The following is a 14,584-nucleotide window of genomic DNA, read 5'->3' on the forward strand; positions in this document are numbered from 1 at the left end:
AGATACCATCAAATTCCCTTGTTTAAGGCTTATTACCAATTGGCATTCCTACCAATAAATGTGTGGGAGTGCCTATTTGCTCAAAGCCTCACTAACATGTGTTGTCAAGCTTTTGAACTTTTGCCAATTTAATAGATGAGAAATGGCATTTCAATGTAGTTTGATTTGCATTAAAGCTTCTCATATGTGTCAGACTTGTTTGCAAATACATTCCCTAGGAGACATGCTGGGCCATTTCAAACAATCTCAATGGACTGGATCTTGGGTTTGACCTAACTCATGGGTGATTGGTAGCTGTGGCTTTCCATCATGCCTAGGGGGCAGTGGGGTCTGCACAGCAAATTGACTCCTTGGTCCCCCTCTCTGATTCCTGAAGGTCACTACCCTACTCTGAGCCCCCACTGGTCAAGGGAACAACTGCTTCCTCAACACAAAGAAGACTCTGAGTGAGGAGGATGACTTGGTCTCTGAGAAATGCTCAAGTCCTGACCTCCTCTACAGCCCAGAGGGCCATTCAGGACTGAGGACTGACAGAGGCCAGACCATGGGGTACAAAGATCGGAATGGGACTGCTGTTGGAGGAATCTGTGTTTGGAGACACAAGGCAACCTGTCTCCCCAGGATAACTGACACGGCCTCTTGCTTACCTCTCGGCCTGAAGGTTCATTATCCATTCTCCCCTACATGTCTGCCTGAGTGACCCACTAAAACTTAGATAGAACCGTGGCGTTCCTGGATTACAGATTTCTTTTGGCTTTCCAGGATGACAAAACTCAGTTGGGATCTGAACCCCTCTCCCTGCTTTCCCAATAGAATCTCTTTTCCTACATAACACACCCTTTAGCCACCCATTCCCTCTATCCGTCCCATCAGTCCATCCATCCATCCATCCATCCAACCACCCATTTGTGTTAATTTACCTATTGCTATGTAACATATTACTTCAGCACCCAACATCTGAAACAACAATAAACATTCATTGTTGCACAGTCTCTGTGGATTAGGTGTCTAGAAGCAGCTTAGTTGGGTGGGTTCAGCTCTGCATCTCTCACAAGGCAGCCATCAAGCCGTCAGCTGGGGCTATAGCCATCCAAAGTCTGGGCTGGATTGGAGTGTCCACTTTCAACGTGGCTTGCTCACATGGCCAGCAAGTTGGTGCTAACTTCTGGCAGGTGGCTTCCATTCCTTGTCACATGGGTATTTCCATAGAGTCACTTGAGCATCCTAACAACATGGCAGCTGGGTTCCACCACAGTGAGCAATCCAAGCGACAACAAGGTGGAATTCACATGTCTTTTATGACCTTGTCACAACAGTCATATCCTGTCACTTCCTCCACAGTTGATTCTTTAAAGGTGAGGGTCTCCATCCAGCCCACACGGGAGGGGACTCCACCTTGGAAAGGCAGGAGTCCTAGGATATTGGGGACATGTGTTAGAATCACACTACCCATCCACCTGGCCAGTATTTATTGAGCACCTGCTGTGCACCTGGCCCGCTTAGCACCTTACGTAGTTCAGAGCCTCCAGAAGCTTATCCTCTGGATCAGGGATGCGAACCTGAATGCCCACAGGGTCCGGAAGTGACCCAGGAAGTGCAAAGGAGCAAAGTGATCCAGGCCTCCTTGTTGTTAGATGTTGACAACGAATTCAGTTTTTTTTTGTTGTTGTTGTTGTTTTAAAGCCTGTGTTTGCCAGGTTTGGTACATACATCCCCAGTTTGCAAACTGATGCAGCTATAGTGAATTTCTCAATGCACTCCTCAAATGTTCATTCATTTAAAAATGCACGGTATGTGTGTGGGGGTGGGGGGGCACCTGGGAGTCTCAGTAGATTAAGCATCTGCCTTCAGCTTAGGTCATGAATGATCTCAGAGACCTGGGATCGAGCCCCACATTGGGGCTCCCTGTGCAGCAGGAAACCTGCTTCTACCTCTCCCTCTGCCTGCTACGCCCCCTGTTTGTGCTCTCTCTCTCTCTGTCAAGTAAAAAAATAAAATTTTTGAAAAAAAATTAAAAATGCACAAGGCCCCTTTCACATATCCCAAAAATGATCCACAATCACCCCCTGCACACACAGTTTCTTTGGCCTGGAATGCCTTCTCTTCTTTCTTCCCATAGTGAACTTCTATTCCTCCTTCACAACCCAGGTGAAAATGTTTCTCCCTCTAGGAAACCTCCTCTGACTCCTCCTCTGGGGGGTGCTGCTGGCTTGCTCCTGTAGGCTGCTACCTTATCTGTGTGTCCCAGCCCCATCTCTGCACTCCCTTGCCTCCCTCACGAAGAGGTGAGTTCCTGAGGGGTGAATGAAAAGACAGGTGTGAAGCAAAAGGGGAACAATTGCCTTGGTGCATGGTGCAGGGCTTCCTGGAGGAGGTAGTCCTGGGAGAATGAATAGGTCTTGCAGACAGGGGGTCCCCTGGCAGGAGGAAGAAGATGAGCAAAATCACAGAGGCAGGGAAGCATGGATGGTGCCTGAGCAGGCAGAGTCCCAGCTCCTCCTTTCTTAGACTCCCCTCCGAGCTGGAGGGGTTCTTGGCTGCCTTCCCAGATGGTGAGGGGTGAGCTCCACAGGCCCGGAGGAGTTCCAAGTAGCTAGGGTGGGGGAGGTGACTGGAATGAGAAACACAAGTCCTGGATGAGTCATTGATGGAGTCTATCCTACAATAACAAGAAAGGGCTGGACTGGGAGGAAAAGAGAAACCCCAGGTGGGGGCTAAGGGATGGGCTGGAGGGAGTGGAATGGCCCTCAGTGGCCTCTGCCATGGGGCCTTGGTTCTTAGTTTCCACTGTCCTTGGAGCTTGAACATTCTCCAACCCTTTGTGACAGCCCTCTAGCTGATGGGTGTCCTTGCCCCCTCTTGTACTCCCTTGATCTCTACTTTCTACTGTCGGTTCATCCAGCAGCTAGAGGAATTTTGGGGAAAAATAAGTCAGATCACATTACTCTCTTCTTAGTTTCCTCCCATGGCTTTTCAGGGCTCTAAGGCAAAAACCTCCTCCACCTCTTCTTGTGTCCCTGTCCCTCTCACTGTGCCTCTTTTCTGCCTCTAATTCTTCTCCTGCCACAGGGCTTTTGCATATGCTGTTCCTCCTGACAGTAATGCTTTCCCCTGACTTCTTTCATTAGTTCATTCTTTGTCTCTCTTCAGATTTCAGCTTAAGCCTTCAGGGGGAGCCCTCCCAGACCTTTAGAACCTACTGGATTCTTTTGATATGTGCTTTTCCTCTCTTGAATAACCATACCACGATTTGTATCATGCTTCATTATTAAGATCTGATCTCCTACTATACTGTGAGTTACACAAGGGTGGATCCTGTCTGTCATGTTCACCCTGCTACTCCCGGGACTCAGCACACTGTCCCTGGGATATAGTAGGTGATCAATAAATGCATCTGTGTCTCTTGCAGGACATGACCAGTGCTTGTGGCTATTGTCTCACAACAGGCAGGGGAAGGAGGCAAAGCAAAGATTATTGGTTCCATTGTATAGCTGAAAAAACTGAGATTTGGAGAATTTAGTAAACCCCCATAAACCTCCGGGGAGTTAGTGAGCAGGCAGGAACTTGAACTCAGAGCCCTGACTATATCTCATAGGCTCCTCCACCAGGAAGCAATTTTAGGGACAGTCCAAACATGACAGGTTGGTGTCCTGGCTGGGAAGTGTCACACTGTGTGAGTCAGCCCTCTGTGGGTGGATCTCTGTGCTGTCAATCAGGACAGATGAACAAGGTAAGTTTTAAGTCTCAGGGGCTTTTGTTCTCATAGATTGTTTCCATCTCTGTCCCTGTGCACCAGACTGTGGGCATCCTAGGAGAGGGTGTGACAGTGTCTGAGGTATCCATGTATCCCCATCTCTCTTCCACTCCCATCCCAAGATCTTGTCTCAGGAAACTCACCTAAACATCACATTTTCACCTGCAAGAAGAGAAGGTCCTTGAGGGACAACACCAAATCGTTTCCATTTTTTGTCTTCCCACTGTTTATGGACTGGGAACAAAGCTTTTGTTGGCTTGGGCTGTGTTTCCATTCTTCTCCTTCTGGTTTCTTGGAAGAACTTGTCTCCCACTCTGTGCAGTTCTGGTAGAGCTGCCATCATAGGCTCTCACCCAGCAGTGGGCATAGAGTCTATTCTGACCAATCGGAATATCCTCATTTCCTTGACCACAGTGACTGGCTAAGGAATAGACCTGGGATCCAAGCAAGGCCAACCAAAGTCTCTTCCCTAGGATTAGTATATAGATGCAGGGAAAAAAATGTTGTGGTCTTAGGATTGTTGAATTGAACGTCTGTCCTTGATAGGTGAGGTCATTTCATCTAGGGCAGGCCATAGGGTATGTTACTGTGATCTTCAGCCTCCCTGTTCTGGGTCTTCTCCCCCAACCCTGTCAGTAATCTCAGTGCTTCCCCTTACTCTCAGCATCCCAGAGGGGAGCACCGTCCCTTCCAACCCAGACTTAGGCAGCTCAGTGTGGTGTTAGTCGAATCCTCTCCAGCAGATGTCAAAGACAGAGTTAGAAGTGCGAGAAACTTACCAGGGGCGATGCCCATGAGGGTGAAGGGGAGATGGGCAAAAGCTGTATCCTGGAGGAATCCACAGCTCACTGGACTTCCTGCCCTAGGATCCGTCTTGAAGGGAGATCTAAGTGGCACAGTCCATGGCTGATCCAGTGCCTCGGTACCTACTCATTCCAGTAACAGCCCATAGGAAATTATAAGGCAAGGTTCAAAGCCAAGCCTTCCACCTCCAGAGCAGGTGCCTTTTCAATGCTATTCTTCCTTGTACATTAGGGACTGCCAAGAGCGGATAAGCTAAGCGTTGTCTTAACTCCGGCCCTGTTGATGGGTAGTGGCTGCCTGGGCTCTGTGTTGAGGAGGATTCTAAGGCTGCTTCTAAGTTCTGCAGGAAGGTTCATGATGGATTCCTGATGCCTACCGTGGGTAGGAAAGGGGTGAACATGCATAGGTGAGCCAAGAATTTGCTACCCTTACAGAAGGAGCAAATAAATACTGAATGAATGAATTTGGAATCCCACGACATTCTGTTTGAATTAGGCAATGCTCTTCCCCCAAGCGAGACTGTCTCTGGGGAGAGATATCCTGACGCCAGACACCTGGCTCTGGGAGTCTCAGAGTCACAGGGACAACTGCCATTTGCTGGGGACCTCCTATATGCCAGGCACTGAGTTAGACTCTTTCAATCACCACCTCATTGGATTCTCACAAAAGTCTCATGAGGAGAGGATTAGAGCCTTCAGATTCTGCTGAGAAAACTGTGGTCCCCAAAGAGGAGGGATCTGTGCAAGGCGACCCAGCAGGTCGGGGGCAGAGACCCACTTCTACCACGCTTCCCCACTTTCTCCATTCCACCCTATGTCAGAGCTGTGATGGGTTTCCCCAAATCTGGTGTAGCAAGTGGAACATGATTCATTCAGTTAATCATTTGCCAAAGGGAGAGGAAACACATCGGACAGTCCTTGGAAAATCCTCTCTCTGGAAAGTCCCTGAGAGACGAACCAAATCAAATCTAATAGTTAAGCCTGTGTAGTTGGAGGCTGATTTCACAACCATTGGTCCCTTACATAAACAACACCATTTTATGCGTCATCTATTAATTCTGCTGTGTACCAGACAGAGTGCAAAGCATTTTACATTCATTGACTTATTTAATCCCCACCACAGTCCCATGAGGAAGTAAGTCATATGTTGTCTTAGAAGGATGGATTTGAGGTTCAGAAAGGTGAACTTCTTTGAGGTCACACACAGCGTGGAGCCAAACCATACAAAGGTGTAGGTATGCGTGTATACATTTTTGGCTGTACGTGGAGTAGTACTAAGTCGGTAAAGAGTATTTTTGGAAGAGTGTGCACTGGAATAAACATATAAGGGATGTTGAGAGGCCCAAGGGATGGGCTGTGATGAGCACCGTTGTTTACAAGCTATTTCAGATCCTTTCCTACCCTTCTTGTGTGACCTAATTTCCCTTTACATGACGAACTAGTCCCAATATATTCATTGTTATGCTACCTTGCCACATGACCCAATAAAAATCTTTCATTTAAGGGGCACCTGGGTGGCTCAGTGGGTTAAGCCTCTGCCTTCAGCTCAGGTCATGATCTCAGGGTCCTGGATTGCGCCCCACATCAGTCTCTCTGCTCGGCAGGGAGCCTGCATCCCCCCACCCTCTGCCTACTTGGGATCTCTGTCAAATAAATAAATAAAATCTTAAAAAAAAAAAGAATCTCTCATTTAAGTCTTTGATTCTAGAAAAGAGTGACACATAGCTTGGGATTCATTCAGGTAGCACAGGAAGGTGCTTAATAACATAATTTCTGGAAATGGATAACCTCGTGCAATTTCAGGCTCCACAATCAGTACCTATTCCCCATTGGGCAAGCTAGCTGACCTCTCTGTACCTCTTTTTTTTTTTTAAATCTATAAAATAAGGACAATCATAGAATCTACCCCATAACAGTTACATAACAATTACTACCTGCATGTAGAAAGTTCTAGTTTGGGGTGTTTTGATGTCTTTCCATCAGTCTTCAAGGGTTTGCCATTCATTCCCACAAAGAGACCCCGGAGCATCTCATTTGGTTCCTGTGCTTTCCAGAGGGTGGGATCCCAGTCTTCTCATTGATTCTGTGAGCTCCTGGTACTCTACTAATCCATTATTTTTCTGTGAAAGTAACTCAGAGTCAGTCTCTGTTGCCTGCAACCCCAGAACGCTGGGTGTAATGTCAGTTCTGTTTCACTGCAAAACTGGGACTCTGCAGGCTCCAAGCTGGGAAACCGTCCCCCAACCCCCACCGCCAATTCCCAGTGGAACTCTGCACTTGACATCAACAAGTCTATTCTCTCTTAAATTCATATCTGGAGTAGTGATACCAAAAGAGACTGCCCCTGCAGGTGGGAGACATTTATTTGCTTGCTTAATACATGCCATGGAGGGGTCCTCTGGGCTGTGTGGCATAGTGAAGCTATTCAGGATTATTAGTCCCAAATTAACAATGAGCAAATGTAGGACCAGGGATATGAAGGGACTTGTTAAAAGCTACACAGCAGGATGGGATGGTTCCTAGCTCAGGTTCTCACTGTTAAAAGACTGATTAACCTATGTGGGGTGGGAGATGGGCTAAAAATAAGGCTTGGGTTTTGACCTTGAACTCTCAGTACTATACTTGTCCTTTTTCAGTTCTTCACTGATTCCAAGTTTCTTTCAGCTTAATGGTAACTCAGGGCCTTTGCACATGCTGTTGCCTGGAACTCTGTTTCTTCCACCATCTTCCCTCCCCCACTCTTCATCTAATTCCTTCCTCTTTTTTAGATCTAGGCTTCTCTGTCCCTTCCTAGACCACCAGCTCCAAGTTGGTCCCCCCTACAGTTCTCAAGGTCCACATTTATCTCTTGCCTTAGCAGCTCGCACCTCAACCATTATTTGTTTCTGTTTATCGATTTCTTGCCTATCTTCCCCACTAGGTTATATATTACCTGAGGGCAGAGGCTCTGACTTCTGTCTCAGTTCCTGGCACAATGTTTGTTCAATAAATAGAGGAACCCCAGAGTCACCCAGCCAGAAATCATCTAGTTTCTGTTCTCCCTCCAAAGGCGAGGAACGATGGCTTGACCAAGGCCACAAAGCTAGTCATTATCTGCGAGAAACAAGACAAGAACTCGAGAAGTTACCATCACCTTTAAGTCTTGAACTGGGCCATCCTGATGCGGGAGCGGTGTGGGCTTCCCAGGGGCAGGGCGTTGGGACAGATGCCAATCTTTTCCACCACGTCTAAGAAGCAGGTACGATCACCATCAGCCCCATCAGTAGCATCATCCCCATTTTACAGATGAGGAAACTGAGGCTTAAGACACTTTGTGACTTGCCGATTCCCACAACTGACGAGCGGACAAGGTGGAGACTCGAACCCAGGGCTGAAGCCGAAGCGGTGCGCACCCAGCGGTGGGTGCAGCGCGGGCGCGGAGTCCTGGCACGGCCGTCGGTGCACCGGGGGCGGCTGGGCGGAGGGGAGCGGGCGGAAAAGCGGCGGGCGGCCCAGCAGCTCTCGGCAGCGGCGGCGCAGCCCCGGGAAGGGGGGCGGCTGCTCGTCCTCCCGCGCGGCAGGCGGGGCGCGGGCCGGGCGCCGCCACAAAAGGGCCGCTGTCGCGCCGCCCCGTCCCGCGCGGGAAGCAGAGCTTGACCCGCCCCTGAGGCCGCCGGCGGCCCCCGCTCTACTCGCGCTGCCTCCAGTTTCCTCTCGCGGGCTCCGTCGGGCCCTCTCCCTGTGTCCCCGGCCTCCCTTCCCCGGCCAGCCCGCTCTACACGCTCCAGTGCTAGGAGGGGGCCGCGCCCCACAGACCGACCTGCGGACCGACCGACTGATCCCGCGCCCCGGAGAGGAGCAGCCCGTCACCATGGTAACGCCTGCCAAGGCCTGGACCACCTCGCTCTGTCCCCTTTTGGTGCGGGTGTCCAGGGCGGACCCCAACCTTTTATGCTATGACCCTCAGTACCTCGCTACGGGTCTGTGTTAACTGCTCCCCACCAGGAGCGGGGGTGGGGGGCGGTAGGGGAATGGGGGTGGAGGTGTCGGAGTCCCCCTCTGGGCATGTCCTCTCTCCTCTCTGGGCCCTGTCTCTCCAGGAGCGATGTGGATGGCTAAGATTGGATGACTTGTGAACTTAGATGTCGCCCCATCCCTGGCACAGATCAGAGCTGGAACCCTAGCCCTTGGGCCTTAGATAAAACAAGCGGTGATGTTGTGCTTTCGACTTGAGGCTGAGGGTCAGGTATGCCCACTGTCCTCAGACAAGGTGCAAACAGAGATGCGGGTTCAAGCCCCCCTCCCGCCCAGTGCCAAGCGGAGAGGACGGAGTTCCTTACCAAAACTTGGGGTGGTTTTTCCACTTCACACTCAGGGCCAAAATGTCAGGTATGCCCCTAGTCCTGATGTGAGGTAGTCTCATGGGAACAGGGCCGGGAGGTAGGCCTAGCAGAAGGAGAAGAAGGAGGGCAATACCTCCATACTGTGGCTTCCTTGGCTGGCCCCTCTCTAATGTTGAGATGCTCTGGAAGGAGTGGGAGGAGTGTGTGTGTGTGTGCATGTGTGTGTGCGCCCGCGCGTGCACGTGTGCCAGTATCTGGGAACAGGGAATGAAAGAAAAGTCTGTTTTCAGGGAATCACAGCCCAGCTCCCAATAGGCCCAGGAGCCCCAGGCGGGTTCACGGGAGCACTGGGGTTTGGAAAAATCCTGAAGACCGGCCAAGGCTTTAACCCCTTGATTGATGGCCCATGTTGAATGTGTGTGGATTTTCACTCAGTGTACAAGGATTCTATTAAGACGGGTACGCACACACAGAGCATAGCAGTGTATGTTCCCATTGCCTCCCACGGCTGAACACACGTGCCCTCTGACACACACACGGCTTACCCACCGGCTGTCCCCAATGCCAAAATATGGACATCCATCTGCATCCATGCCACAGACATATGGCAAAACCAGGCTGCTAGATCCACACACCAGCAGGACAGGTGGACGACACACCTTGTTGCCCAAGCTGTTTGACAGAGATCGTCATAAGCTCGTGGTTCTTCACCTTTCCCTATGGGGAAAGCACTGTGCCCAGGGATTTATACGCAGGAGCTCATGTCACGAACATCAGCCCTAAAAATAGACCTGCTGGGATCTTCACCCAGCAGATGGGGACCTGAGGCTCTAGGAGCTTCTGTGGCTGCCCAAGGTCACCCAACCAGGAAGTGGGAGATAGGACAGCCTGAATTCTGAATGTGCGTTCAGCTGTCCAGGCCACCCCAGAACCACACCTGAATCAAGCAGTGTTCGCTAAACCTTCCCTGGTTTTGGACTGAACTCAGGGATTACTTTTAGAATCCAGAAACTCCTTGCTGAACGCCAGACCCTCAGATTAAGAGGCAGGCCCTGGGTGGTTCCCTGAAAAGGCTGAGCAACTCTTTCTTAAATACGCTTGATGGACAGACTTTTCTCCCACTTTTGTTACTTGCCCACCTCTCTGACCTCACCTCTGTACTTCAGCCACTCTGACCTTGGTTCAGAGTCTCTTATCTTTCATGTTCCTTCCTGCCACAGGGCCTTTGCATGTGCTGTTCCTGCTGGGGTGGCCCCCTTTCACCTGAAGAATTCCTTTCCATCCTATCAATGTCCACCCAAGTATCACATCCTCAGGAAAACCTTTCCCAATTTCCCCGACTCCCACTCTAGCATGCTATGTATCTTTCCTTCACGGCCCTACCACAGTTGTTCTTTGCCTGGGATGATTTGATTAAAGGCTACCTAGTGCCCTGGCGCATCCCAGTGCCAGAGCATCCTATGACAAAGGCTCTTTGGGCTTATTTGGTTTCACATTCCCGAACTTTTAGTTCTATCATAACAATTTGTGCACATTCACTTGCTGGATAAGATATTATGAAGAAAGAACAAAATCAAAATTACTATTTGCTTAATATTTTTCTTTTAATCAGCTTACCTTATACACTTAAAGGTATATTTAAGACATTTTATATCATGACCATGAAAAATCAGTATCCGCAGTCATAAACACAGAATAACTGTAAAAATGTCTACAATGAGGGCAAATTTGTGTTGGTAAATTCTGGCTCAATGAGGTTGGCTCTGGATGATTCCAAGCGGGAGGACTGCTTTCTTTTCATTAAAAGGAGTGATCACTGTGTGTCTGAGAGGTGTTTTAAGATATCCTGGCACTGAACTGAGACTTTCTCTTTGGTGTTCTCGGGAGGACTAAACAAGAGTTGGGATAACTTTCTGTGATTTCACATCAAGTTCATGGCCTCCCTAACTCATCTCATGGGTCCCCTGCTAGCCTCTCCCACACTTTGAGAAAAGCTAGTTGAATCCAATTTATTCAACATTGCCAAAGTATCTGCTTCTCCAAGGCACCTGCTATGTGCCCGGCCCTGTGTAAAGACCTGAGTGTGAGAAGAGTAAGCTCTGGTTCCTGTCCTGGGGGCTTCTAGTGCAAAGTTGCTGAGACTTCCGGGCTGGGTGACAGGCGATGGGAGTCCCTCTCTTTGCCTGGAAGCATATGTGTCATGAAAAGCAAAGAGATGCGGGTTGAGCGGGGCTCTGAAGGGTGGGAAGGAGATCACCCAGCCCAGGGAGGGGCACAGTGCAAGCTCAGGCAGTGCTTCACCAAGTGGGGCACCAGCCATGGGTCCAGGGTAGGGAGACTTTAGATGAACTTTTTTTTTTTTTTTTAGATTTTATTTATTTGACAGACAGAGATCACAAGTAGGCAGAGAGACAGGCAGAGAGAAAGGAGGAATGGGAGAGGGAGAAGTAGTCTCCCCGCTGAGCAGAGAGCCTGATGCATGGCTCAATCCCAGGACCCTGAGATCATGACCTGAGCCGAAGGCAGAGGCTTAACCCACTGAGCCACCCAGGCGCCCCTAGATGAACATTTTTATTTACAGTTGTTCATCTTCGTGAGTGGGCAGAAGTGGTTTAGGCAACACAAACACAGGGTGATAAATAAAAATCAATGGATTTAAGTTGGAAATGAATTGACAAGAAGATGAATGTGAAGTAAATACTAATCGATATAAAGCAAAATAAATTAAGATGTATAAACAGCAAGAAAAACTCTGCGTATGGCACGTGGGTGATTGGGAAGCCCTGGGCTAGAGCATCAAGTGTGTTGGAAGAAGCAGAAAAGTACGCTGCTGTGGACTGATGGCCACTAGTGGTGGGCGGAGTTGCTAAGGCAGTGGGGAACCACTCAAGGTTGTTGAGCAGTAGAGGGTCACAATCACATCTGTGTGCTAAAAGGCTATCGTAGGGGCATCTGGGTGGCTCAGTCATTAAGCGTCTGCCTTCAGCTCAGCCCCACATCGGGCTCCCTGCTCAGCGGGGAGCCTGCTTCTCCCTCTCCCACTTGTGTTCCCTCTCTCGCTGTCTTTCTCTCTGTCAAATAAATAAATAAATAAAGTCTTAAAAAAAAAAAAGGTCATTGTAATGGCCAAAGGAGAGCCCAGCCTGGGGAAGGGGCAGAAGACCTCTACCCAGCTCTACCATTTACTGAGGGTAAAGCCTTGGGCTCAGTGTCTTAACCTGTAAAATGGGAATAAAAATACCAATCCCATAGAATTGTTGGGAAGATGAAATAAAATAATGTTAATAAAATAATGAAAAGTGCTTAGGATAAAGCCTGATACAGAAGCTTGCTCAATAAGAAGCTCTAGTTATAATTGTTATTATTATCATTATGTATTTTGGGTGGGTGATGGTGAGCCCCAGGGCAAGGGCAAAAGGGATAGGGAGAGAAAAAACAAACACAAAACTTAGCCCTGGACAGGTGAAGTGGCTTGCTCAAGGTTACACCAATGAGCCATGACAGAGCTGGTCTCGAATGTGGGTCTTCTAACAACCACTGGTTTTTCAGTTCACTGCATCTGGGCTGTTTTTCCAGTTTCTAAAATGTTCTTCTTCTACTTTTATTTTTTTTTTAAGTAAGGAGTCAATTCTCACTCATGCCTCCACTCACACACAAATAAAAAGGATTTAAAGCAGGAGAAGTTTTAGCTGGACACGAGCAACAACTTCCTGGCAGCCAGGGCCACAGAATACTGTTTTAGAATCTCCAGCCTGGAGAAGTTCAAGAGGAAGGTCCCAGGTAGCTGAACCTGGCGGCCACAAGCTGATATCCACTGGGCTCTATCTGGCTCACAGATGTGTTTGGTGTGGCTAATCTATAGAACACTGGGAAAATTTACTAAAATGTCAGCAGACCCAGCAATGCTGGGTGAAGGCAACACTGGGTTGGAGCTGATGAGATGGGACGTGTGCCCCAGTCCCCACTACTCCCTATTGATTCCCCGACACTGAGGCTGATTATTAGGGGCCACTCACCAAGGGGCCAGAGGGGTTATTTTCTTGCACTTGGCTACTTCTGTCTTCCATGTCACCTTTCAGTCCCTTGTGGGCATTTGTGCCTGTGGCTGGTGGTTTGGATTCTTCCTGGGCTGAGTAGAGAGATGGATGAGACCAGATCTTTTTAAACTTTCCCATCAATTGAGGATTGACTGATCCCATTTAGAAACCATGTCCCAGCTCCAAACCTTCCTGCACCTGATTATACCTTGAATTCTAGAGTGACTTGTTGGAAGCACCCTTAGAGATAGATAGATAAGCCCAATGCACCCATTTTACAGATGGGGAAATTGAGGCCATGGTCACCCTGTGAGTCAAGGGTGAAATCTCACCTTCCCTAGGCATGCCATGGAGGAGAGCAGGGGATGACAGCAGCCCTGGGGCCCTGCCTACCTCAGTTCTTCCCAGCCCTCTCTCTTCCCAAGCTAGGGAACGATGCTCAGTGATGCTCAGAGCTTTGTCTGGTGGAGCCAATGAACAAACCTGGGCCTTTAAGAAGAGTTCGGCACACCTCAGAAAGCCCAGCTAACAACATCTGGTGAGACCATTTAGAAAGGGAACAGGCCTTAAAACACACACACAATCACACTTTTATTTTCCCCCCTTGTTTATAAAAGCTACACAGGCTGGTTACAGAATGGTCGGAAAATCCAGCAAACTATGAAGAAAATGAAAAGGGTGACTTACGAGACCCCTGCCCCCCACAGCGCTCGGGGGTGACGGCTGTTAACACTTTATTCCAAGGCCTCTTGGCTTACGCACCTTTTTACAGCATGGAGAACACACTGTCTGGGAATTTTTTCTTTTAGAAACTTCCAGTAATCAGAAGAATCGTTCCTTCCCCGGGTGAGGGAGTTGCTTGGCAGGGAGCCTCTTTCCGGGGTGGTGGAAATCTTGTATGTTGATCTGGCCACTGCTCACAGGGAAAGGCACATGGGTAAAAACGACATCAAACTTGTGTGTTAGTAAAAAAATAATGGAGGCTCAGTGCAAAGTGTTGACACAGAAGTGTAGGAACCTCTTCCCGCCCTCCCGTGCCCAGAAGGAACCGCTGGGGACAGACACTTTTCTGCCAGCCCCATAGCAGTTTCCTTGGGTCTATCCAGAAGGCCCCTGAGCATCATTCAGGCACCAGCCTGGCAGCGGGGTCTGTAGGCCCCCTTGGGGGCTCCTTCTCTGCTGCTGGGGAGGGGCTGGAGGGCCGCAGACTGGCTCTGGCTTCTCCCTTTCCAACTTCTCGCTGTTTCCTGGTGAGGAACAGTTAAAGGCCCAGCCTGGCTGCGCTCACTGGGGAGGAATGGAAACACATCGATTAAGTTTCACGGAAATCATTTTGAGGGGCCCGTGTCTGACCAGCAGTATTTGGGTTCCTGAGGGCCCAGGCTGGGCTGCCTGATTGGTTTTGAGTGGAGAGGGGCCAGCTTTCCTTCCTACGGGCTCCACACTGTGTGCTTACGCCCATATTTGGACAGCTTATGAACCCCTGGGGTTCAGGCCCATAGCAGGTAATGCTCTGACCAAGAGCTTGGAGTCCCATTAACTTGGAACATTCTTGTTTTTTTACTGGCCGCCCCTTAAATCGTTAGAGTGTGCAGCCAGTGAGCCCATTTGTGAGAGCCAAAGGCATCCCATCTGTGAGCTTTAGTCTGCGAGAAGTAAACAGCTTGA

The 14,584-nt window shown here is 49.3% G+C and overlaps 1 protein-coding gene across 1 annotated transcript in view; it reads left to right on the forward strand.

The window, feature by feature from the left end:
• Positions 1-8,288: 8,288 nt before the first annotated feature.
• KIAA1755 (KIAA1755 ortholog) overlaps positions 8,289-14,584 on the forward strand; it is a 37,324-nt gene continuing 31,028 nt past the window's right edge. The window contains exon 1 of the mRNA XM_032845797.1: positions 8,289-8,410. Within this exon, the coding sequence (XP_032701688.1) occupies positions 8,408-8,410 (3 nt within the window). The 5' untranslated portion in view covers positions 8,289-8,407. The remainder of the gene's footprint in view (positions 8,411-14,584) is intronic.

The sequence above is a fragment of the Lontra canadensis genome, unplaced genomic scaffold (assembly GCF_010015895.1).
Source record: "Lontra canadensis isolate GAN:19392208 unplaced genomic scaffold, GSC_riverotter_1.0 scaffold169, whole genome shotgun sequence".
Taxonomy (NCBI): domain Eukaryota; kingdom Metazoa; phylum Chordata; class Mammalia; order Carnivora; family Mustelidae; genus Lontra; species Lontra canadensis.